Source organism: Cupressus sempervirens, chromosome 11 (assembly GCF_028749045.1).
Source record: "Cupressus sempervirens isolate cs-2001-9-10 chromosome 11, ASM2874904v1, whole genome shotgun sequence".
In the NCBI taxonomy this organism is placed as follows: Eukaryota; Viridiplantae; Streptophyta; class Pinopsida; order Cupressales; family Cupressaceae; genus Cupressus; species Cupressus sempervirens.
In genome coordinates, this window is record NC_143128.1 from 166,945,408 (window position 1) to 166,971,037 (window position 25,630).

Below are 25,630 nucleotides of genomic sequence, written 5' to 3' on the forward strand. Positions count from 1 at the left end.
TGTAGAACATTTCCTTAACTACATGTCACCTAACCATAAAAATTATGTTCGTATGATCACAATATATGTTTATTACTCTGCCAGTCTTCATAGAACTATATCTATGTTCACATCAATGACAAACATAGTCATGAATGCAACATGTCAAAATTGCCACATACGTTCTAATTCTTAGGATACTCCCCCAAAGGAAAAACATCATCATTCATGCTAACAATCTCCCCTTTTGGAATTTCTAGTAAAATAGATGAAAAAAATCTAGGTTCCAAGAATACCAAAAAATATTTTGTAGTTGTTGTTCTTATCTTTTCAAATCCTCCAGAACACTAGTTTTTTTTGCATCTTCTTGGTATTGGCATTAGTTATTCACACTCTAAACAACTCTCATCTTCTCCCCCCATAAATTATAACTGTTCATGTTTTATATCTCCCCCATAGAGATATTCCTTCTCCTTACATGAATCTTTTTAAATCTCCTTAATATAGTCAAGATTTCTATCCACACTTCTATTCTCCCCCAGCCATACTTAGGATAATTTTTTCATGCATTCTCTTCCCCACTGACATAAATTTGAAAGAGATCATTATGTCAATCAAATACTTTGAGTCTTCAACCATCTTAAGTGTCCAAAGACATTGTTCAAGACTAGTTACCAAGAGTGCTTAATGACTCTGATCAACATAGATACTCTCCCATATAGGAAGCATTAACTTTTGGTCTAGTAAAAAATAGTGCTTTGTACCACTAGATTGATGCAATCTCTGCATCTTCTATTCTGAAGTGGGAAGATGCATAACCCCAAGCATACCTCTCAAGTAATCAAATGTATCAAGAAAGGGTTTGATAAAGATATCTATAATCTAATCTCTTTCTTTTCTACCTTCTCTCTCATGATATGATACTTAATAGATAGATGCTTAGTCTTAGCATGCAATACAAGATTCTTAGACATACTTGCTATTCTCTTGTTATGACAATATATGACAATAGGTTCTGAAAATTCTCTCCCAATATCCTTCAGGATCTGATTCATCCATGTAACTTGATTATAGTTATTTATTGCTACTACACACTCTACCTTAGTTGTGCTCCATAAAATACAATCTTGTTTATTTATTAGCCAATAAACTAGTCTTCCTCAAAGAAAGAATGCTCTACCAAGTTAGTTTTTTTATGTCACCCATAATGCCTACCTAATCTGCATTAGTATAAGAAAATAGAGTGAAATCACTTTATCTAACACACCATATCTTGTTGTGGTTTTACAAAGCATGCCCCATTTCTCTTAGGAATGGGGACCCCTTAGAATAATTTTTTGCTTTCTAGAGACTTAGTCTGGGATCTAAGTCCTTTTAGGGTTTTTAGCTAGTGTTTTTGCTTAGTCTAGCTTCCTCTCTAAGGATCCATTTTGTTGGGAATTGGAGATCTTGAAGAAAAAAGGATCAATTTTCATTTTTAGGGGCACACTAGTGCACTAGTACAACTAGAACACCCTTCAAGTGTTCTAGTGTGCTAAGTTCCCAAGTGTTAAGTATTCTCTTTCGAAGTGTACACATGTACATAGGTGCATGTGTGCATCCCAAAGGGTTCACATCATCTTGGGCCTATAAAAGTCTAGGATGCCCCCTTCACTTCATTCATTTTCCTCTTTAGAATTCAATTGAGCACACCTATGCACTATCTGAGGTGTGCTAATCTCCATGTAACCAATACCTACACACAAAAGCACATAGTTATATGGTGTGCACCTATCTAATATGTGAAAGGTGCACACCCTTTTTCATAAAATCATAAAAAAACTTAATAAAACCATTTCCTAAGAAAACTAACCTAAGCCCTCACCTAAGTGAAAGGTGTACATTGCGCACCTATCCAAGGTGCACAAATGTGCACCCTTTAATAGGCTAAACATTCCCTAAGTATTTAAAGGGTGTGTACCCTTCCTTTCACACTTGACATGAGGCTTTGCACTAGAAGGGTGTGCACCTAGTGCATCCAAAAAGGTGCACTAGGTGCACATCCCTAGTGGTGTTATAATTGCTAAAGGGAATGGCGCACCTAGTGCACCCTTAAGGGGTGCAAGGTGCACCAATTTTCTTCTTCTAGAGTTAGAAAATAGGTTTTTAATTTTTTTTAATAAGTTTTACGTTTTTAGTCATATATTTTAGTATTTAGGTTTTAGTTTAAATTAATTTTTTGAACCTTCCAAACTAATGGATGTTTTTTTTGGGTAGATAAAATGTCTTCTTCCCCATCTTCCCTCATTGTAAAGATGGTTCTAAAATTAGTGGTCTTCAAATTTTTAGGTGTTCCATCAGAGTCACACTTCCAAGATACATATTCATAGATCTAAGACACTAAAATAGGCCATCTTGACTCAAATGCATTAGTGGTACTATACAAAAAGCCAAATGAAAGGCCCCCTATGTTATTTGCACTCATCAAATTAGGGATAGTAAATACAGTGCCACACCTAGTGTCAATACATTCTTTTGAGTTGATTATTGCATTGACAAAAAACTATGTTTCAAAGGAGAGAGTTGTAAAAAGCATAACTTGAGAGATCATCCTAGACATGAGGCCTTAGAATATAGAGAAAGTATTCCATCTTCCAAGGGTAGATCAATATATGAGGTTAACATATCATCAAGAAGAAAGGTGGTACAGAGAGAATAAAGAGGAAGCATTAGAAATTATCCAATCCTCATATCTCATTGATAAGACTCCTCTTGGGAAAAAAGTACGCAAAGTAGATATGACGAGAGGCTCTATGAAAGATGATATTAGACATTCTATAATGCTTCTAAGTAGAGTCATGGGATTACCAGTAGTAGGACACTTGAATATATGGATGATACACTTCAATAAGACCATAACAAAAATAAAGATGTCAATTGACTGGGCCTCAATTCTCAGTGATAATTTAGATGAACAACTAGTGGTGGTAAAAATAACCAAAGGTTCTATATGAAATCTCATTTCATGTACATGTTAGTTGTAAGAGAAACAAGTTATCCAAGGTTGTTGAAAAAGGGCAACTTGTGAGATTTTGATGCATGGTCTTATGTGGTATACCCCTAGCTAGTGAGGAAAAAGCTTTCAAATCACAATCAGGAATACAAAATAGTGAATGATGCCTTCATTTTTGTAATCATTAGGTTCATTAAGGGAGGTTATGGAAAAAGTATGTTATAAGAGGTGGTGGAAAAGATTACAAAAATAGGTGCCTATTACATTCAATTTAAGACATTCACCTATTTAAGGGTAGTGGGTACAACTATGAATCCAAAGAAGCTTTCTAGGTATCCCTGTGAGAGACTTTTATTGTTGGAGATTGGATGACAACTCTTGTGTACATATGAGAGAGTAAGAAAGAAACATAAGTAAACATGGGTATGGCCCATTATTATAGGTCTATTTGGTGTTAAATAGAAGCAAGATATTGTAACTTTTGAGTTTGAATGGGATTAGTATCTCTTGGAGGATTATAACTCTCCTCGTCCCTATTTTGATAACATTGGCAGAGTTTAGTAATTGATGGGGAAGCAATTTCAATATTAAGATGCCATAGAGGATCATTGGATGAATGTAGTAAATGACTACGAAATCCAAGTAAGGGATTATTTTAGGATGACTCTCTATTTGGTAGGCATTGCCTTCAAAATGAAGATCACATTGAAGGTCATGCAGCATGATAATAAAGAGGTCTTAGATCCCTTGTATAATACAGATAAGATAAATGATCAGTCTATCATGACTATAGAGATTGATACAGAAGAAAATTTAGATATCAATCATAGGGTAAGGCATGTCATCCTATTAACCTAGGATTGGATCAAGAGGCCATCCAAGCTGGATCTAATTCCAAAAACTATAGTTTTCCAAGCTACAACTTGCCTAGTGAAAGGTAGAGGAGAAAAGGTAATAGTGCCAACATTCAGAGCTCAATCTCTAGTAAGGCCAAAAAAGGTGCATCAACTTGATAGAGAAGTTGGATACTATAGGGCATAAAAGGGTAAAGGTAAAAGGAAGAGAACTTCCTCTCAAAAAGTTGAGCTTGAAGAAGAGCCAACTCAAACACTAAGCACTAAGGGATATAAAATATAGAAAGGGTAGAGAATTTAGAGGCCACCTAGACTAAGGATAATTTTCTAGTGCACTTGCCTAAATAAGGGAAAGAAGTTGAAGTAGAAGCATAGGAAGTGTCTCATCCTACACAAGATGAAGAAGCCTCTTCATCAACTCTCAAGAAAAGAAGGATGAAAAATCCAATCAAAAGGACAAGGAGACAAAAGGTGATAATAAAAATTATTCATTTTCCATTAGTCCCAAAAGTTATTCTAGAAGGGGAAGAAAAGGATGAAAAAGATAAGGAGGATGATGACACCACCATCCATTCCTACACAACCTAATTACATTAAAATTTTGGAGGATGAGTTTCAAAAATAGATTTATGAGCAAGAGTACCAAGTGGCTGATTTCTTTAAGATGTCAGATTTTGACCTCATCCATAAGGACTTTAAATTCCTCCACCATCACCAAGTCAATATTTATCTTGCTTGGATAATGGTTCAATTACTTCTCTCCCTCTGAGTAATGAAGAATAGGTGCAAGTTGAGAAAAAGGAAGAGCCATAATAAATACTTTCCAATGAAGCATAAAATTAGGCAAAAATGCATGAAGAACCTCATTATAGTTCCCAAGATATAGAGGTGAGGACCGTGCACTCAACAGACATAGAGATACCTAATGTGGATCTCTCACAAAAGGAGAAGACTCCAAAGAGGAGTGATAAGGGAAAAGGACTAGTAGTACAATCTCCTTCTTCATCTAAGGATAAATCTCTAATGGAAGATGCTCCAAGATGGTTGACAAAAGAGGTGATGGTTAGACAAAAAGGTTAGTTGTATTATACCAAGGAAGAGGGAATGATAGAATTAATTGAATCTCTTAAGAAACCTAACCCACCTATTGGTGATGGACAAATATTGACCTTTTTTATGAGTGATCAAAATAAAGACTTGTTTGCCCATGTTGCTATCCCTCCTCTACATGTAGATATTGAGGATTTGACTTCAAAAGATTATCAAATCAAGGAGGTCTTTCTTGGAAAATCCATTGTGGATACTACCAAATTAATGCTTACCATGGGAATCAAAGAAGTGTTTAGGCACTTAGAATAGGATGAATCTAAATTATTAAACCTCTAGAAGAGAAATGAAATCCTAAGGGGTTATTTTATTGAATTATTTGGTCTAGTAGATCTTAAAAATCTTGAGGAGACTCTAAATGTGGCATTTGATAAGAGGGATAAGGAGACTATACAATTAGATCCAATTTTTTAAGGCTTGTCAGTAATGGTGAGAAAGTTTTAAAGAAAAAGGTGTGCAAATCATACAAAGAAAACTTAAATTTCTATACCACATGTAGAATAATTTAGATAAGATGGTTGCTATATTCAACTATGATTTTTAGTTAATGGACAAAGTACATTCCTAGGGAAATGACCTTCGAGCATTACAATCAATAAAAGGTCAAAGGTATCATATGGTCAAAGGTATTGGATGTTGATGGATATATATATATATAGTAAATGAGTTAGATAAAATATATAACTTGATTGAGAAGATTGTGGAAGGAAATAAATTAATGGAGATATTACATGCAGGTATTCATAAGCTCAAGGATCAAATCCAAGAGAAGATATTGGAAGCATAGAGACATTACAATGATGCTTGTCTTGACATTTTTGAAGATGTGTCAAGGGATAAACTTATGACTATGAAAGTAGTTGTAGAAAAATTCTAGAAATTTTTTGAAGAAGCTTCCACTAATGAGGATATTATACAAGCATTTAAGACCAAAGAGGGATAGCTAGAATTGGATGTGAAATTGGGAGATTTTGTAGAGACTTGCATAGAGGTAGGAAACTATTGATAAAAGGTAAAGGATAAATATGAAGCATTAGATTTTTTGGATGTGACCCAAGTGACAGAGATTATAAAGAAATTAGGGAGAAAATACCCATACATAGCTCTGGTATGAAGGAGAACAAAACTTGGAAGCTAGAATTGTAGTTTTAACACTTAGTAAAATTTTACATGTTTTGGACCTATCACCCAAGGTGCACAAGCTACACTTCTCGCATGGTGCACAATGTGCGCAAGGTGCACTTCTTTGAAGGTGCATTGTAAGTTTTTGAAGAAGTTAGAGGTGTGTTGATGGTTAACTATCAGTTTCAAATTTAGAGCTTTCCATGCATAAAAAATGCATTCTGATGACAATTTAACTCCTACAAACATCTAGAGAAGGTCTAGATTCTATTTTTGGCATCTCAAGATACTCTCATCATTTGATGGCTTTCTTATTCTTATTTTCTCATGATTTCTTTGTTTTAAGACATGTAAACAGTCATGGACAAATTAAATGATATAAATAAGGGTGGAGTCCTACTTAGCACTAGTTAGATAGTCAGTTTTTACATAAATAGATTTGTTTTATTAGTTTAGAAGCACATATTTGCATGTAGAATTCTCTCACTCTCAACATAAATTGAGGAGAAGATTTCCTATAAATTTAGGAATGTAATATGTATTCCAATCCATCATTTTGATGTAATAATATAAGCTATTGGTGCTCTCATTTAGAGTGTAGTTATTATTTGCTAAGTAAATACTACATTTTGTGAATGTATGTTCATCGAATGTAATAGAGCTAATAGTTTTATTGCATTATTTTGATTGACCAATCTTTTAATTCTAGTGTTTGCTATAGGTTTATGAATTCATCTATTGTTCTTAGTTGGAGAAGAGATCACCTTATTGTTGATGCATATCTCTTTGTCTCACATAAGCACACTTTATGTGGCCTTGGAATCTGATGAAAAGGTGAAACATCTTATGGTTATTAAATTGCCATTGACAATTGCATTAGTGGAATGGAGAAAGTTTTGCTCTTATTTTCATTTGTTACCTACCAATCTTTTCAAAGGCTTAACTTGAAAATATGTTATTTCAATGGCTTATCTCCATTACGGATTCATTTTTCAAGTTATTTTCTAAAACTTCTTTTTACTCTATCTTTGTTATTTTCTTTTACAAACACTTGGTTCATTTAGGAATTCATATAGTTGCATAGTTAAAACTAAATTAATTAAAAAAAAAAAATACAAAAAATGTGTTTCCTTTTGTGTGTTTATTATTTTGGGATAGCAAGAAAATTCAACAACTTATCAAAAATTGTTTAGAACCGGAAAAGGCCACCTCATGAACGTTCACATTTATCTTATACTTAGTGGATTCTAGTAGGTCACAAGATTGGTTGAAACCTTGGATTTGATCCCAAATTAACTTTTCAAGGGAGGAGTTTGAAAGGATTCCTGCCATTAAGCATCATGAAAAATGACAACTCAAAATATCCCATAGTCAAATGTTCTCTTCAAATATTTGAATATCCTCTTTACTACTTCATAATGATACTCCTTAGGATGCTCTTGAAATCTAGCTACAATCCCAACTCCATTTGATATATCTAATCTAGTGTGAGTCAGATATTGCAAACCTCTAATAATGGATCTATACTTCTTCTGCTCAACTATAGGTGCCTCATCCTTGCTAGAGAATTTGTGACCAATTATCATTGATGTTACAATAGGCTTACAACTTTCCAAGACAAATATTTCCAACAAGTCTTTAAAAGTCTTTGCTTGTGAAATGAAAATGCCATCATTATTTTTTCACAATCTACAAACTGAGAAAGAACTCCATCTCTCCTATCATACTCATTTCAAACTCATTCTACATTTCTTCAAAAATATTATCACTTGCTTAATCATTGCCTCCAAAAATTATATTATCAAAAAATATCACTATTATCAGAAAACCATTTTCAATATCTTTCAAGTATAAGTTACTATATGCCATACCATTAGAAAATCCATTTTTTCCCAAGTACTTATCCAACCTTGCATACCAGGTTTTTGTGCTTTCTTTAGACCATATAGAGCTAAATGCTTAAACTGCATACCATATCTTTTTCTTCTATCTAGATAAACCTTCAAGCTACTCAATTTATGCCTCTTCTTGAAATTTTCTATTTAGGAAGGTTGATGGGGCATCCATCTAATACACTTTGAACTTCTTATTTACTGCATAAGCCAAGAACATTCTTATTGCTTCCATTCTTGCTACAAGGGCATATGTTTCCTCATAATCTATTCCTTCTTCCTATGAATAACCTTTACATACCAATCTAGCTTTGTTTCTTACAACTTCACCTTGTTCATTCATCTTGTTTCTAAATACCCATTTAGTTCCTATAACATTCTTGTCTTTAGGATTGGAAATTGATTCCCATTCCAATGATCATTTTTTCATGTCTCATCTACACTCTTAGGTACAACTTGAGAAATTAAAAAATAATTCTTAATTAACTCTATTTCCTATCATCACTCCTTTTTCATTTCTTCCAATTATCTACTTCAGTGGGTGATTCTTTGTCAAGTTTCTATTAGAGGTAGGAATTGCTAACTCAACTCTTATCTCTTCTCTTGGTTTGGATCTTTTTTCTCCTCTTTTCTCATCACTCTATAGATCATTGTAAGTATTAAATAAAACTTCTAAATTCTTTCTATCAATCCCAATATTTTCTTCTTCTTCATCATAATTATAATCCATCATCTTTTTCTTAGTTCCCATCTTTTCATCAAATTTTACATTTACACATTCAACTATTGTCTTGGTTCTATGATTAAAACATATATAACCTTTTCTTTTCAATGAATAACCAAGAAACATAGCTTCATCACTACTTGGATCAAACTTACCTATATCATCATCTCTCTTTATCTAACATTTTACTCCAAATATTCTAAAACACTTTAATAAAGGTGCATTACCAAACCATAATTCATAAGGGGTCTTATTCATACCTTTTCTAACCTGTACTCTATTCATGGTGTACACTAATGTATTGACTACTTGTGTCAAAAATATCTTTGATATATCATTTTACAACATCATTACTCTTTCTTTCCCTAATACTAATATGTTTCTCCTTTTTTCTATTCCACTATTCTTAGGGGTCTTGGGTAAAGATAATTGTCTCTTAATTCCATTCTCTTTGCAAAACATGTTAAATTCTCTAGAGTTTAACTCTCCTTCTCTATCTAATCTCAAAAAAATTATCTTATCACCACATTCATTTGCAATTCTATTCTTAAATATCTTAAACCTCTCAAATGCTTCAGATTTATTTTTAAGAAGTGCTTTAGATTTATTCTATTTTTAACAACCTATTACAAGATCATAAAACCTAGGAAATAGCTAGAGACAATAATGGGTAATCTAAGAAGAAAAATAAAAGGACCAATTGACAAGACTCTAATGTCTTCTTCACTTTGAAAAATTTAGGCAAGTCTACCTAGGAATTAATTCTTTATTTCTTTTGAACTCAGAACTCAACATGAATCCCAAATGATAGATAGCTATTTTATCAAACCCTAGAACTATATGAGTCAAGTATAGGCTGACATTTCCAAACTTCAACAATAAAATATTAAAGTGATTGATTTATATGAATTATTTTACTATATAAGATATTCCAACTATATCAACTTTAGAGGATGACTAGTGCCTTATCTATTGGGCTATTCACTAATAGGAATTAGACATCTACTTCTAGTGCTATCTTAACACTTTGTGATAAGATTATCAATATTCATTTTGAGATCTCATACTTGTCAAAATATTTAATGAAAACCATAAAGCTCTTCAAATTTACATAACCCATTAGATTATTAGCAAAAGTAAACTGAAATATAATTCAAAATGATTTACAATTGAAATTTAGTAAACTTTTCCATTAAATCTCAAATAAAAAAATGGAGATAAAAGAAGAGATAAGATCTAAGATGAAAAGATAGCTTTCTGCATTTTTTATTAACTTCTTTGAAAGTTTATACAATTCAATGAGAATTCCAATCAAAAAAACAACTCAATTAGACCAGCAACTATTAACTTTTTTCATTCAAACTTTGGAACAAAATTACGTAGTATGCATGGACCAACTCAAAACATGAACAAAACTCTATTCAAAATAAAAATCTTGGACCCTCACTATAATATTATAAATCCTTTTATAGAAACAAGGATTGCAACAAGCTTGAGATTCGAGGAAACATGTTCAAAATCAAGATACAACTTTTTCATATGAGACAAAATAGTTACAAAAATAATGTTGGATATATCAAAATTGTGAAAAACTATAAATTTTTGATGTTCACTATAAATTATGTAATTTTTAATGACATCACACCCATAGCAGGTGAACCTCAAAGATAAGGTGTCTCTTTTAGATAGTTTTCCTCCCTCTTCACATTCTTTGACTTTTCTCTGCATGCACAGATGCTATCTCCAAATGGAATTTCATTTATGCTAGCTATCACCTCATAGATAGTGATATCTAATTCATCATTTGGCCAAGTGGCTTTCCTAATTTATTTAGTTTATTTTAACATTTCTTCCATTTTGCATCATTAAATCTCTAAGCTCTACAACTATCTTGTTCATATCTACCTCTAGCTTGTATAGAAGATCAATAATATAAAAAAATATTGCTATGTTAGTTTCTCCATTGTTGTAGGCAATAAAACTCTCATGTTTATAAATTTTATCAAAAGAGTCTAATCACTCTTGCCATTACTTAAGCTTATTCTCATTATCAACAATTTTAGGTATGTAGCTTGGTGTCCCTTTGGCAATGGCCTTCATTTTATTTCTTATAAATTGAAACTTTCTAGAAAAGAAATCATTTAATTCTTTAACCTTGTTTGCCATTTTTCTTGTGGAAATAACGGTTTCTTTTGGAAGTTCTTTCTTTTGGGCCAAAACTAGGTTTAACTTATCAAAGAATGGAATATAAGGACCCCACTTAGTAAAAAAGGGAGAAAGAATGAATAATGCCTATGTACATTGGTACCTTGTTCCCTACAATGTGATGTAGTGTTGTGAAGATCTTGAGAAGCTTTTTTGAGGAAATTTATTTTATGAGAGAGCATGCTCTTTGTAGTCCTAATTTCTATTTCTTTTCCAATTTCTAGCTCATCCACCTCCATCTTTTGATCTATACCCACATTTTTTGTATCAACATCATTTTGGGTCTCCTAATCTTTGACCTCTATCATAGGTCTTGTTGCAATCCTCAAAGTCCTTACCTCATTATCAAGGGTATCCACCCTCTCCTCTAGTACATATATTTTCTTTAGTTCTTCCTCATACATTTTTTGGTTTCAATGGATATGATATAAGTTTTATATGATTTATCAAGCATATCTATTTCATATTCATCAAGTTGTGAATCTAGTCACTTGATGTTGCATTAACATTATAGAAACCACACATCTCCTTGCGGAGAATCTCTTACTTTCATCAAAGTGGGCTTGTTAGATTCTAGGGCCATGCTCCAAATTGCCATTGTCTTGGAGTCAATATTGAATCTAGAAACCTAGAAATATCCTTTAATATTTGTCTCCTCAAATGAGATATATTTTCTTTGCCTTCTTATTTTGTCAAGCATGAAGGATGAGTTGAGCTCCCCTCTAGGGAAAACTAACATCCCACTTCTCTACACTAGCTCCATGGCCTCATCCATAGTGAGAGTTTCACTATTTAGGTTGTACTCTTGGAGCTTCTATACTAGTTCAACTACTTTTCCTTAGGAATCTCCTAGTTTTAGGTGAATATTGAGTTCATTATGTTTAATCTTGAACAAGAATGACTTGAACTACTTTGAATTCATGAAGTCGTCATCCTTCATAAATTCTAGAGCTTGGATTATACTTTCAGCCAACCTTCTTGTTCAAAGCTTAGTCTTATTAGGGATTTGTTCATTCTAGCCTATATGATTTATTATGAATTTATGCCTAATATTATCAAAAAAAAAAAATTCCTCTTGGAAGGATTTGTGGTTCCTTTTCCCTTGTTGTGTTTAGGATCTCTATCATTTTTCTCTTCATTCTATTATCTTGGGCCCATTATGAACTTTTTGGCTGATCATCTTCAACATCAATCTCTATTACATCATCATGTTGTGGAGATTTATGTGCTATTCTATCTCTTGTTTTAGGAGGGACCTCAAACTTTATCTTATCAAAATTGCTAATGCATTTATTGTACCTATCCAAGTTTCTCTCCTCATGGTAGAAACCTTTAAAGGAGGGATCTTCTCTTTTCATCTCCTCTTCTAACCTCATAAGCTCTATCCATTTTAAGGTCTTGTGTGTGTAGTTCTCTATCTCTAGAGAGTTCATAATTACATCTTCCTCCCAACAGGACTTGCTTCTCGGTAGAGTGAACTTTCTCATTTTCTTAAGGGCATTCCTAACAAGGTCATTAGGATCATATGTCCTAGCAGGGGCTTAGGGAAGTAAGAATTCACTCATGAATTCATCTATCTCTTTAGTTGTATCCTTCCCTATGAAAAAATCTTCTATTTTGACATTTCTTGGAACAAAGAAACTCATTTTTATTGTAGGTCCTAGGTATTCCCTATTCATCTTTATTAATTGCCAAAAGAATTCTATTGTCCTTAGTCTTTCTAGAATGTATTTGGGCAAAACATTGTTGGGGGGGTATCCATAAAACCTCATTAAATAAAAAAATCCAATAAGGAAAATACTTTACCAATCATGGCCTAACCTCCTACCCCCATTAGGGCATGCAAAAAGAAATTAGATATTGGAAAAACAAAATGATTATAGAAAGAAATAGCATTGGAATAGGGATAAAACCTTTTCCATAATTTGGTCCACCACTACACTCAAAAGTTTTATCAATTCTTATGTGTCCCATTTATGAAATTAGGACTAATGTGCCCTATATTTTGGTAAAGGATTATTTAACTCAAGAATTAGTGGTGGATTTCAAAATTCCCCACCTCTCCCCTCTAAGTAGTAGTATTCTCATTGTGCATAACATTTATAATGATGGTCACAAAATCATACCCTACATTATGGTACAAATATTAAATGTATAGGGAAATGATATAAACATTGTTAGGAGCATTCATCATACCATCCAACCCAATCACCTTATCTATTCCAAATATAATATACTAGAAGTATCTAATAAAATCTTCTAGAGGCATGAAGTCTCCCACCTTCTTAAGGATCTTTCCCTTCTCCTTTTTGGACTTAGGGATATGTCTTCACATAATCCTTCCAGTGAAAAAAAAATCTTCTCATTCTTGAAGGTCTCATCCATCTTTTCTTTCTCAATGACATTTTTCATAGGTCCTCTTAGGTTGAAGACTTATATGAATGTCTCTATGTCCAATTTGCACAATAGATTCATTTCCTTTCTATGGAAAAAATGAGTTCTAGGATTGTATAATTTTATTAAGGCCTTCACCAAGTCTACATCTACAATCACCTCTAGCATGATTGGCTTCACCAAGTCTCTATTCTAGGTGTTGCAGAAAGGTTATTTTTCAAACCTATTGTTGTAAAAATACTAGAATAAGTTAGTGTCATTAGCTTATGGCATAGTTGCATCTTTGTAGAAGTTATCCTTTAAAATGTGTGAATTGACTATCTAGGCATGGGATGATCCTAGTATAAAAAAAACCCATTGTTTTACATAGAAGTTGGCTAATGTTTTTTTTGGATTTCTTAGTACCTTGATTGGCTTCTTCCACAATGACCTAAGCTATTATCTTCCCTTATTTCTATGCCATTTCCTCCAAATTCAATTGCTCCAAATGCTTCTTCTGCAACATAATTCTCTGAAGCAACTTCATGCTTAATTCTCTTTTGGATATGAGTCTTTGTCGATATTTTAATAAGAAATGTATTGCATCACCTTTTTAATAGTAGTTGAGAAAAATAATAGCATGAATGGTATCTCAGAAAGTGTCACTATTTGGCTTTATGCAGCTTGTATTGCCATCTTTGAAAATCTCTTTTGCACTTTTTCAAATAGTACTTATATTTTTTGGTAATCATGAGGTTACAATAGTCATTTTTATATTAAATTCTTATGTTGTTAACATGAGAATAATAGAAACTATTATCTATTCGTAGCTTCACAAGATTTATTCTCTAACTCATGTTTCTACTCGTAAATGTGTGAAACCCTTTGTCACTAATTTGCTATTTATATTTATGTTCAAACCCTTAGCCTTGCAACCAAGAGAACACTATTCAAATTCCTTGTCATTGCTTTTCATCTTTCATTTTGTTGCATGCTCTTCACTGCATGACTAAACAACTATAAATTTTTTTATATGTTTTGACCATGTCACATGATCACTGCTTTATTATAGCATTAATTATTAAGGCTTATGACCATGTGATCACTTGGTCATTGCCTTTTTCTGTTTCTATCATTCTAACCGTGTGACCATGTGAACATTGAATATTGAAAAGCTCTTAACTATTTCACTACTTTGTAGCTTCATTCTCACTTTAAGGTTTTAATGGTGACACTATGTGACTAAATGTCTAATGCATACACCTTGACTTATTTCTTTAATAATTCAAATATGTAGTCAAATCATTTTATACACAAAACTAACTACTTTTCTAGTTTGTAGGCATCCATTTAACTGCAGCATTTAGGCATGTAATTATGCAATCAAAGAGATCACTAGGTTGTGGCTTCACTTTTCCCTTGATCTTCTAACTACATGACCCTACAATTAAATCTTACTTCACAAGCTCCTAACCATGTCACCAACTCACAACTTATATTTATGATTACCTTTCATACCTTACAACCACATGATCAAGCATTTCAATTACATGAATTAAGAATTTTGCACCATCATGGCTATATCATAACACTAAATCTTTAAGCCTTTGACTGTGTGACCATAGCTAGTTGCTAAGTTGCTCTGTTATGCTAACTATTTTAACTTCACTTTTCAAAATTCTAAATGACTTCATTTTAACCTTGGTCACACTGTCACACCATAATCTTTATGTTAAAAAATAGACAATTCCTTCAAAAGCTTCCACATGTCTCATTCTTTTCCTCTTAAGTGAATGCCCTTTTTGCATAGTGATTGTTTGAAATTATGATTCCATTCTTAACTTTGCATCATGAAAAATATTCTTATAAATTGCATCATGCCTTCATTTTCTAAAATGATTGTTTTCAATAAACCACTACAACCAGGCCAAAACTAAGCACTTGACTACATCACACTATTGCACCATAAAAATATTAAGAGCTTAACCATGTAGCATCCTGTTAGGAAAAAACCATGGACAGAAATAAAAACTATATGCAAATATAACCAATAACAGAAAATAATAGAACACACAGAAATAAACACAAGGCACCAAGATTTAACGTGGTTCACCCAATCCCTGGGCTACGTCCACCAAACAGCAAGTCCGATCTTATTACAATCCAGTGATTACAACCTGATTACAATCTGTAATCCCTTATAGCTCAATACCGCCGCAAGAACCAATTTTGTATCACCACATATGAAAAATACCCAACCCTAAGCCCTTTTTATACAAGTATTAAACCGCTTTAGGGTTATAACATGTCGGCCATATGTCGGCCATAATATGTCAGCTACCATGTCGGCTACTTCCAAAAAAAAAAAAAAAAATTTCGGGGCGATGCCCCGAACCCCACTATTTATGAAGTATGTACAGTACTTTCCTGATCAGTCACCACAATCTAACAATCTCCCACTTGGGGACTAATCAGGCTCCACACTAAACAACAATCTCCCACTTGGAGACTGATCTTGTAGCAATACAACTACCGCATGGGGCTCCCACTGGATCAAACCACCCTGGACTCTGCTGTTCTTGTATTCACATTTAGTCTAAAAGACCAACTAAAGCTGAAGAGGAGTTCAGCTTCTCCCTTGTTACAACCTTTGTCAACATATCTTCTGGATTTTCATTGGTATGTATCTTCTCCAGCTTTAACTGTCCATCCTCCAAAACTGACCGAATGAAATGGTACCGCAACTGTATGTGTTTGGTCTTAGAATACAGAGCTGAATTCTTAGCAAGATGAATGGCACTCTGACTATCTGTGAACAAATAATTATCCTTTTGAGGATGTCCCAATTCTTCCAAGAAGAACTAAAGCCATATCATCTCTTTGGTTGCCTCTGTAGCAGCAACATACTCTGCCTCTGTAGTGGAGAGAGCATTAATCTTCTGTAGTCTAGAAACCTAGCTCACGGCTGCCCCACCAATAGTAAAGACATAACCTGTAGTACTCCTCCTGGTATCAATATCCCCAGCCAAATCTGAGTCAACATAGCCCTGTAAATCAGTAGTAGAGCCCCCAAAGTGTAAACTCTTATTGGATGTTCCTCTCAAATATCTGAGAATCCACTTGACAGCATTCCAATGCTCAAAACCTGGATGACTCATATACCTGCTAATGACTCCCACTGCATGTGCAATATCTGGCCTAGTGCATACCATAGCATACATCAAACTTCCTACAGCTGAAGCATAGGGTACCTTGGACATCTTATCCTCCTCTTCCTGTGTCGTGGGACACATCTCCTTAGTCAATTTCAAATGACCAGGTAAAGGTGTGCTGACAGCTTTAGCATTCTCCATAGAGAAATGTTGCAGCACCTTCTCAACATAATCAGCTTGAGATAGCGTCAATGTTTTGTGCTTCCTATCTCTGCAAATCTTCATACCAAGGATTTTTTTTGCTGCCCCCAAATCCTTCATAGAAAATTCATGTGATAATTGGCGTTTCAGCCCCTTAATATGATCCATGTTAGACCCAGCTACAAGCATATCATCAACATATAAACATAAAATAATGTAGCTATCATCATCCAACCTCTTAAAATAAACACAGTAATCTGAATGACACCTATTATATCCATGCTCATGCATAAAATTGTCAAATTTTAGATACCATTGCTGAGGTGCTTGCTTCAAGCCATATAAACTTTTCTTCAATTTGCACACTAAGTTCTCCTTACCTTTGACCTCAAAACCCTGTGGCTGAGCCATATATATTTCTTCATCCAAATCACCATGAAGAAAGGCTGTTTTAACATCCATCTGCTCTAAATGCAAATCTTCAGTAGCCACAAGACTTAAAATAGTACGAATAGAAGTCATTTTAACAACAGGAGAAAATATCTCATCAAAATCAATTCCCTTTTTCTGTACAAATCCTTTTACAACTAACCTGGCCTTAAATCTTTTCTTACCTCCTTCCTCTTCTTTCAACCTGTAAACCCATTTATTCTGTAAAGCCTTTTTAATTGCAGGCAACTTGCACAAATCCCATGTCTTATTTTTCAGCAAAGAGTCCATTTCATCTTTCATTGCAGACTCCCACTGAATCTTAGTATCCACCTGCACAGCTTCATCATAACTTTCAGGTTCACCAGCATCAGTAAGTAAAATAGAATACAAAGAGGGAGAAAACCTTTGTGGAGGTCTAATTGGCCTTGTTGACCGTCTAACATTCACTGGTGTGTGTGGTATTTGTTGTTGCAGTTGTTGCACATCATGAGGAATGGCTGGAACATTAGCTTTTGGAGTATCATCCAGCACTACATAATCATCTTCTTTCTTCTCATGTTGCTGCAATAGATCTTTGTACAACACTTTTTCATTGAATATGACATCCCGACTTCTTATAATTTTATGATTTTCAAAATCCCAAAGCCTATAGCCAAATTCATTAATGCCATATCCAACAAAGACACATTTCTTTGATTTAGCATCTAGCTTGGTTCTATTTTCAGAGTCTATATGAGCAAAAGCTTCACAACCGAAGGTCTTGAGAAAAGAATAACTCACCTTCTTACTAGTCCATGCTTCCTCTGGAATACCATAGCCCAAAGGAGTAGAGGGACCTCTATTAATCAAATATACTGCAGTATTGACAGCCTCCGCCCACATGTGTAAGGGCAACCCAATATGCAACCTCATGCTCCTTGTGTGCTCCATTATAGTCCTGTTCATGCGTTCAGCCACTCCATTTTCCTGTGGAGTCCTTGGAACTATTTTTTGTCTACGAATACCATTAGTGGAGCAATAATCTTCAAATTCATGACTGCAATACTCACCACCATTATCAGATCTGAGACATTTTAATTTCTTACCAGTCTCATTTTCAACCAAGCATTTCCATTTCTTAAAAGTTTGAAATACATCAGATTTTTGTCTAAGGAAATAAACCCATACTTTTCTAGTTGCGTCATCAATAAATGTAACATAATAATGAGATCCACCAAGGAAAGATACCTGAGCCGGTCCCCATACATCTGTATGCACAAGCTCTAATTTGTCCTTTTTGTTTTCCTTCCCTGTCTTTACAAAACTCACTCTCTTTTGTTTTCCATACACACAACTTTCACAGAAATCCATAATCACACATTTTAGACCTGGTAAAGCTTTCCTTGAATGAAGTACTTTCATACCTTTCTCACTCATGTGCCCAAGTCTATTGTGCCACAGCGCTGTATCAGAATCTACAGCAGCTATTTGTTCTCCATGCTCAACTGCAGTAATTGTTCTTGAATATTCATTTTTCTCTGAAACAATCAAAGTAGAAGGAACAATATGACCTGTACAAAGTTATAAGGTGCCTACTTTCACACCTCTTGCTACTACAAGGGAACCTTTTGAAACCTTCCAATTTTTATCATTAAAAGTAACTACACAACCCTCATCACCGAGTTGCCCTGCTGAAATTAAATTTCTACTTAGTTTTGGAGCATGTCTTACCTGATGTAGTAGCCAATGATTCCCATTCTGCAACTTAATCTTAATTTTCCCTTTCCAAAAATCTGACAGGGTTCATTATCCCCCAAATAAACAAGCCCAAAATCCCCTTGGACATAATCAATGAAATAACCTCTATGAGGTGTAGCATGAAAAGAAGCACTAGAATCTAAAACCCATGAATCATCAACATTCTCTAAAGACAGAAGCAAAGCATCCTCTTCGGATTTGTTACTTACCACATTTGCCTCTTTGTCTTCATCTGATTTATCTCCTTCATTTTTCTTTCGAGTCCAACAATCTTTCTTTTTGTGCCCTGGTTTCCCACAGGACCAGCAATCATTTGGTCCTCTCGATTGAGACCTCCTCCCCTTTGACTTTCCTCTTGATTTCCCACGATTTCCAGAGTTACTTCCTCTTTCAGTCGTTCTGCCCCTGCTTTGTGCATTTAAAGCACTTCCTAATGTAGATCCACCTGAGGATTTTCTACGAGTTTCCTCACTTAAAATAACACTGATCACATCATCATATTTTAGGGTACTAGATCCAGGAACAGAATTACTCACCGCCATTACCAAGCCATTCCAGCTTTCAGGCAAAGAACACAAAATCAAGAGATCCCTAATTTCTTCATCAAAATTGATACCCATAGAAGATAATTGACTAGTAATAGTATTAAACTCATTTAAATGATCTGCAACAGATCCACCTTCTGCCATTTTCATATTAAATAAACGCTTCATGAGAAATACCTTATTTGAAGCGGAGGGCTTTTCATACAATGTCACTAGGGTTTTCATCAAATCTTCTGTCGTCTTTGCTTTTGTAATATTAAATGCCACCGATGGTGCCAAGCATAACCGAATGCTTCCGAGTGCCTTTCTGTCCAAATCCCATTCAGCCTCTAACATAGTTCCCTGATTCTTGGCTTTTCCTTCCAACGGCTTCCATAAATCCTTCTGATATAAATAGTCTTCCATTTGCATCTTCCATAACTGGAAGTTCTGCCCATTAAACCTATCAACCCTCAACTTACCCTCATCTGCCATCACTCCCACTCAACTATGAGACTCCCACTTAACCGTGAGACTTTCCTGCAGAGGATAACTAAAAGACAACCTTGCTCTGATACCACTTGTTAGGAAAAAACCATGGACAGAAATAAAAACTACATGCAAATATAACCAATAACAGAAAATAATAGAACACACAGAAATAAACACAAGGCACCAAGATTTAACGTGGTTCACCCAATCCCTGGGCTACGTCCACCAAACAAAAAGTTCGATCTTATTACAATCCAGTGATTACAACCTGATTACAATGCGTAATCCCTTACAGCTCAATACCGCCGCAAGAACCAATTTCGTATCACCACATATGAAAAATACCCAACCCTAAGCCCTTTTTATACAAGTATTAAACCGCTTTAGGGTTATAACATGTCGGCCACTATTTATGAAGTATGTACAGTACTTTCCTGATCAGTCACCACAATCTAACACATGCATGCCATCACCTTGGATTTTGAAGTCTTTTAAGAAGCATGAAACAGATTTTAAAATAAGGAGGGTTTCAAATGAAAAAAAGTAAGAGGATTATGAAACAAGGGTTTTTCTAGGGTAGTATCGCACATGAAAATTGCGAACCCTAACTACATAGAATGAAAATCACAATTTCACGATAAACTTTCAAGAATTAAACAAGGTTAAGATATAGGCCAATAGTGCCCACATAATTCTAGTGAAATCATCAACAAAAATCATAAAATACCTTTCTCCATAGAATCCTCTTGTCCTAGTAGGGCCACTCAAATCTATGTAAACAATCTCTAGCTTTTTTGTAGTAGTGAACTTCTTACTAGGAAATGATACCTTATTTTTCTTAGCCATGATATATTCTTTGTAGACAACATTAGAAGGCTTCATTATCTTAGGAAAATCTCTAACTACAAATGTGGCACTAACCTTCACAATGTTATCAAATTTTATATGATAAAACCTCCTATGCCATAACCAACTACCATCTACTTTAGAAACAAACCATGTCATCTTAGTGGGATACAACTAAAATACATTACCTATGGATCTTTTACCTATTCCAATTAGCTTACCATTTTTATCTTTGTTAATGCAAGTCTTTTCTATTAATTACAACTAATAACCTTTCTCCACCAACTATCCAAAACTGAACAAGTTATGCTTTAAACCATCAACAAAGAAAACATCATCAGTGTTAGTCTTCCCATCAAGAATAACATATTATATCCTTGTAATGTGATAGGTTGCATTGTTACCAACTGTAACAATACATTCATCATGATTCCTAAATTTTAAAAACTTGTTCATATCACTAGTCATGAGATGCAAACATCCACAGTCTATTATAAAATCATATATATTTTCAACTTGAGAAACTAGAACTTTCTCTTCTCTAATTTCTATTTCAAGATAATCTTCTTGAATGGCTAAAAATCCTAGCTCATTATCACTTTCACTCTAAACGCTTTCCTTAGTTTTCTAATCTTCATTTAAATACAAATAATTTTTGGGTCTTATATGCATAAAATTTCCCTTATACTTTTTCTTTATTTTAGGACATTTAGATGTACAATGCCCAAATTCATAACAAGTCCAACATTTAAAGATATTCTTACCATTTGGTTCTCTTCTTACAAGAAGGGCTATACATTGTTCAAGCTTCCTATCTTCATCGAATCTAGCCCTACTATTACTAGAAAAATATCCAATAGGGCTCACACTTCTAGATAAAACATGGATGAACACGTAAGGTGGGGATAGCTGTCTCCACTCTTATCAATTCTCTAGTCTATCTCAAACCAACTTTTGTTGCTTTCAGTCTTCCAAGCATAGTTTCTGTTGTAAACTTATTAGTACATGATATCAAAAGCTCAATCATATGTGCTACTTATTTGAATGGCGGTGTCAAAGTTTTCAATATCTTCCATACAATCTCATCTTCTTCCTTGGTTCTACCATATGATTTGATTCTTGCAAAAATCTTAGATATACTACCAACATAGCTTCATACAAATTCATCTTCCTTTATTTTAGCATCTTGAAACAAACATATCTAATTATTCAATCTTATCCCTTTTATATGTGTATCTCTTTCAAAATTAGACTCTAAATTTTTCCAAATCTCAAGAGATGTTTGAAGTGACTTTACCTGATTGTATTCATTCTTGGGAAGGGATATATGTAAGGCTTATTTGGCTCTTATATTGCAGAAGAATAGATCTCTTTCTTCTTCACTACATCCCTCAAGCTTTTCTTCCTCCAAAAGATTTTTTTTTTCTTTTGTGAAAATCCAATATCCTAGACCCATACATAATATTTGATTCTTCATCTTCTCTTTCCATCTTTCATAGTTAACTCCATCAAACTTAGGACTATCATTTATGAAATGACTCGGCATTGATCTCCCAAAGAAGTTTAGCTTTCCCTTCAAGGTCCTAGTATTATGATACCAATTTTTTGAATACATAGTCCACCAATATAACTAAGACGAGGAGGTGAATTAGTTATCTGACTATTATCACAATTATCCACCTTATTAAATCTTAACCATATGAGTAATATAATAAAAAACTACAACAAGATACTCATGAACAATAATACCAAATATGTTAACTAGGGAAACCCTTGATGAAAGGGAAAGCCCAGGTGGGGATATTACCCACAAGATGATGTGATAATATAAATATTTTGTTTTATGGACCCTTTTAGGAGTTATAGAAGGAAGATGAGCCCACTATCCAAATAGCTTCAGGGGTAAGACCAATGAACCCAATGTCCAAATGATCTATGTATTATTCCTTCTAGACTAATAGAATTGAATTTTACCATCCTTCCTTTCCTCTATCCTATCAATTGAACTTTTTCTCCTTCTAATGTCAATATTGTATCATAAAATTTGCATCTAATAATCCCTTAGATCACTCATTTGCTTTTACCAAACACTCTACTCTTGCTCATACTTCCTTGAACACTTTACATCCTCATACTATTTTATACTAAAGGAAAATACTTTCCTTTATACCAAGTCCTCAAAAAAATTCCTTGAGTCAGCCTTGACACTTTCCTAATTAGTTATAATATGACTATAATAAGATAATCAATTATTTCACAATCACAATAGCACTATCAACTTATAGTCCATAAAAATTCTTACCTATGCAACTTTAGGACTTGCACACCCACTGAAATCATCATTGGAATATCCTTTATTGCCATATAACTTCATCTATCTTGAATATACCTCTTTTAAGAGATAAAATGCAATCATTAGAAATTGATTCTTAGGTACTATGTTTCTATACTACTCTCTATAAACCACGTATAACTTTTGTATCTCTTTGACTTAAGTTACACAAACTTAGCCTCATCATTAGGACATGGCGTAGAACATGTCCTTAACTATGCATCAGTCAACTATCATAACTCTATTTGTACAATCACAATCTATGTTTGTTCCTCTATCAATCTTCACAAAATTACTACTATGTTCACATCAATGACAAGCATAGTCATGAATCCAACATGTTAAAACTATCACATTCTCTCCAATGTTTAAGATACTCCCCTAGAGGAATACTGTCAACATTCATCCTAACAAGTGGGATGAATCCCTAGTGGCTATACATCTATCTTTCTCAAGCCTTTTCTTCTTGCATGGATACCTAGTGGGAGTAGGAAGTTGTTTAGCAATGAGGGATGGTTTCCTTGGCCAACTTGTAGCCTAATTGCAGCCAACATGTAAGAGTAAGTCTTTTAGCATGATAGGTTTATAAAAATCCTTTTGATAAGTAAACTCCTATAGTTGATATGTTTACTTTTCAAATAAATGTAACAAAGAGAGAGAGTATCTTGTCAAGAGTTTCAAAGAAAATTATGGCTCTAGTGACCAAGAAAAGTAAGCTAACCAAGTTTTGACAAGTGAGTGATTTGAGATGTTAAGTTTAGATGCAAGAAGTAAGGTAACCAAGTTTTGACAAATGAATGATATGAGATGTTAAGTTTAGATACAAGAAGTTAAAATCATCTTCTCAGCCTAAATCATGACCAAAAATATGGATGATAGACCAAAAAAAGGGAAAACCAAGTAGGAGCACCCTTAATTGGAAAGATCACAATAAAAAACTATATTATACAAGTTATCAAACCAGGTGATAGTTTTTCTAAATCCAAGTGACAAAAGTGTATCAAAAGGAATCATACAATAGTTTCCATAATACTCACATGATAGTTTCCAATTGTGTGATAGTTTTTGGAGGAGCATGTGATGATTCATAGTATAGAAATGGGACATAATATATGAGGCAATGTGATACTTCTAGTAATCCAAAAGTATAATATGATATTTTTGATGATAATGATGTGATATAAGTTCAATAGAAATGATACTTAGTGACTTTTTTATTAAAACATCTATGTTTTGATTCAAAATATTTGTGTTTGGACAAAACAATAGTTAAATAGAGCATTTTCTAGGTTGTAGTAGAAAAATGTAATGTTTTGAAAGAAAATAAGTCTCAAAAATAAACATGTTGAAATAATTGAACAATGGACAAAGAAACCTTGTCAATACAAGCATATGTGAGTTTTCCAAGTAACAAACCTATGAATGCTATTTTCACGTGTATTTTTAGAACCTTCCATGGGTCTAGCTCAATCAAGAACACATCAAGAAAGATCTACCTAAAGGTCACAACTCACTACTCAACAAATTGGACCATGCTTGATACCCCCTCACCTCACACAAAGTGGTATTTGTTAGAATATATAGTCTATTGATATAATTGAGAGGGGGGTGGGGTTGAATCAATTATACAACTATCATTACAAAAATTAACCTTAAACAAACCTAACCATGTGAGTAATATAAAATAAAACCACAAAAAGATACTCATGCACAATTAATAATGGATATGTTCACTAGGGAAATCCTTGATCAGAGGGAAAACCCTAGTGGGGATGGTACCCACAGGATGATGTACTAATAAAAATATTCTTCATTAGAGGACAAACCCTATTACAAGTATATTACAACACTCAGTACATATGAGTCCCTGTTGGGAGACTTTGAATCCCTATTAAGAGATTCCAACCCTATTAGGAGTTGTGCCAAAACTATTAGGGGTTATGGAAGATAACCGGACCCATTGCAAAAACAACTACAAGGTTAAGATCAAAGAACCCACTATCCAAATGATCTCCATATTATTCCTTGTAGAATAATAGAACTTAAATGCATTTCCTTCCTCTATCTCTATCCTGTCAACCAAAATTCTAGTCCTTTAGATCTTTTAATCAGATCTCATATTATGCATCCATTGATTCCTTGGATTACTTACAAACATTCACTAGGCATTTTGCATCTTCTCAAGCCATGCACTAATACTTCACATTCCACTTGATCCTCTCTCTCTCTCTCTCTCCCTCTCTCTCTCTCTCTCTCTCTCTCTCTCTCTCTCTCTCTCTCTCTCTCTCTCTCTCTCTCTCTTAATCTCTTTTTAAACAAGGAAAATAACTTTCATTTATACCATAACTTCATAATAATTCCTTTAGTTGGCCTTGAGGCTTTCTCAATTAATTAAAACAAGATAATTAATTAATTCACAATTATAACACCATTATTGACTCATAGTCTATACAAAACTTTACACATGTGAAACCATGTCTTGCGCATATGTTGGAATCACCATACAATCATCCTCTATCATTGTTATATATCCATCACCTTCATCACATCTCAGATTAAAGATAGTGATAGATCATTAGAAATTTGTTTTCCAATGCTTTGTTTCTACACTACTTCTAGCAAAATAGGTTTAATTTCCTTACAACATTGAATCAAACTTAGTCCTT

General features: G+C 33.9%; 1 protein-coding gene across 2 annotated transcripts in view; it reads left to right on the plus strand.

The window, feature by feature from the left end:
* The window catches only part of LOC149528703 (uncharacterized), a 52,483-nt gene that overhangs the window by 13,842 nt on the left and 13,011 nt on the right, over nt 1-25,630 (plus strand). Inside the window, exon 2 of one of the 2 annotated variants that reach the window (XM_089811083.1) lies at nt 6,776-6,965. The exons of the other annotated variant lie outside the window; for it this stretch is intronic. Within the exon in view, the coding sequence (XP_089667209.1) occupies nt 6,776-6,783 (8 nt within the window). The 3' untranslated portion in view covers nt 6,784-6,965. Of the gene's footprint in view, nt 1-6,775; nt 6,966-25,630 lie in introns of those variants that run through there. 2 annotated transcript variants of the gene reach the window in all.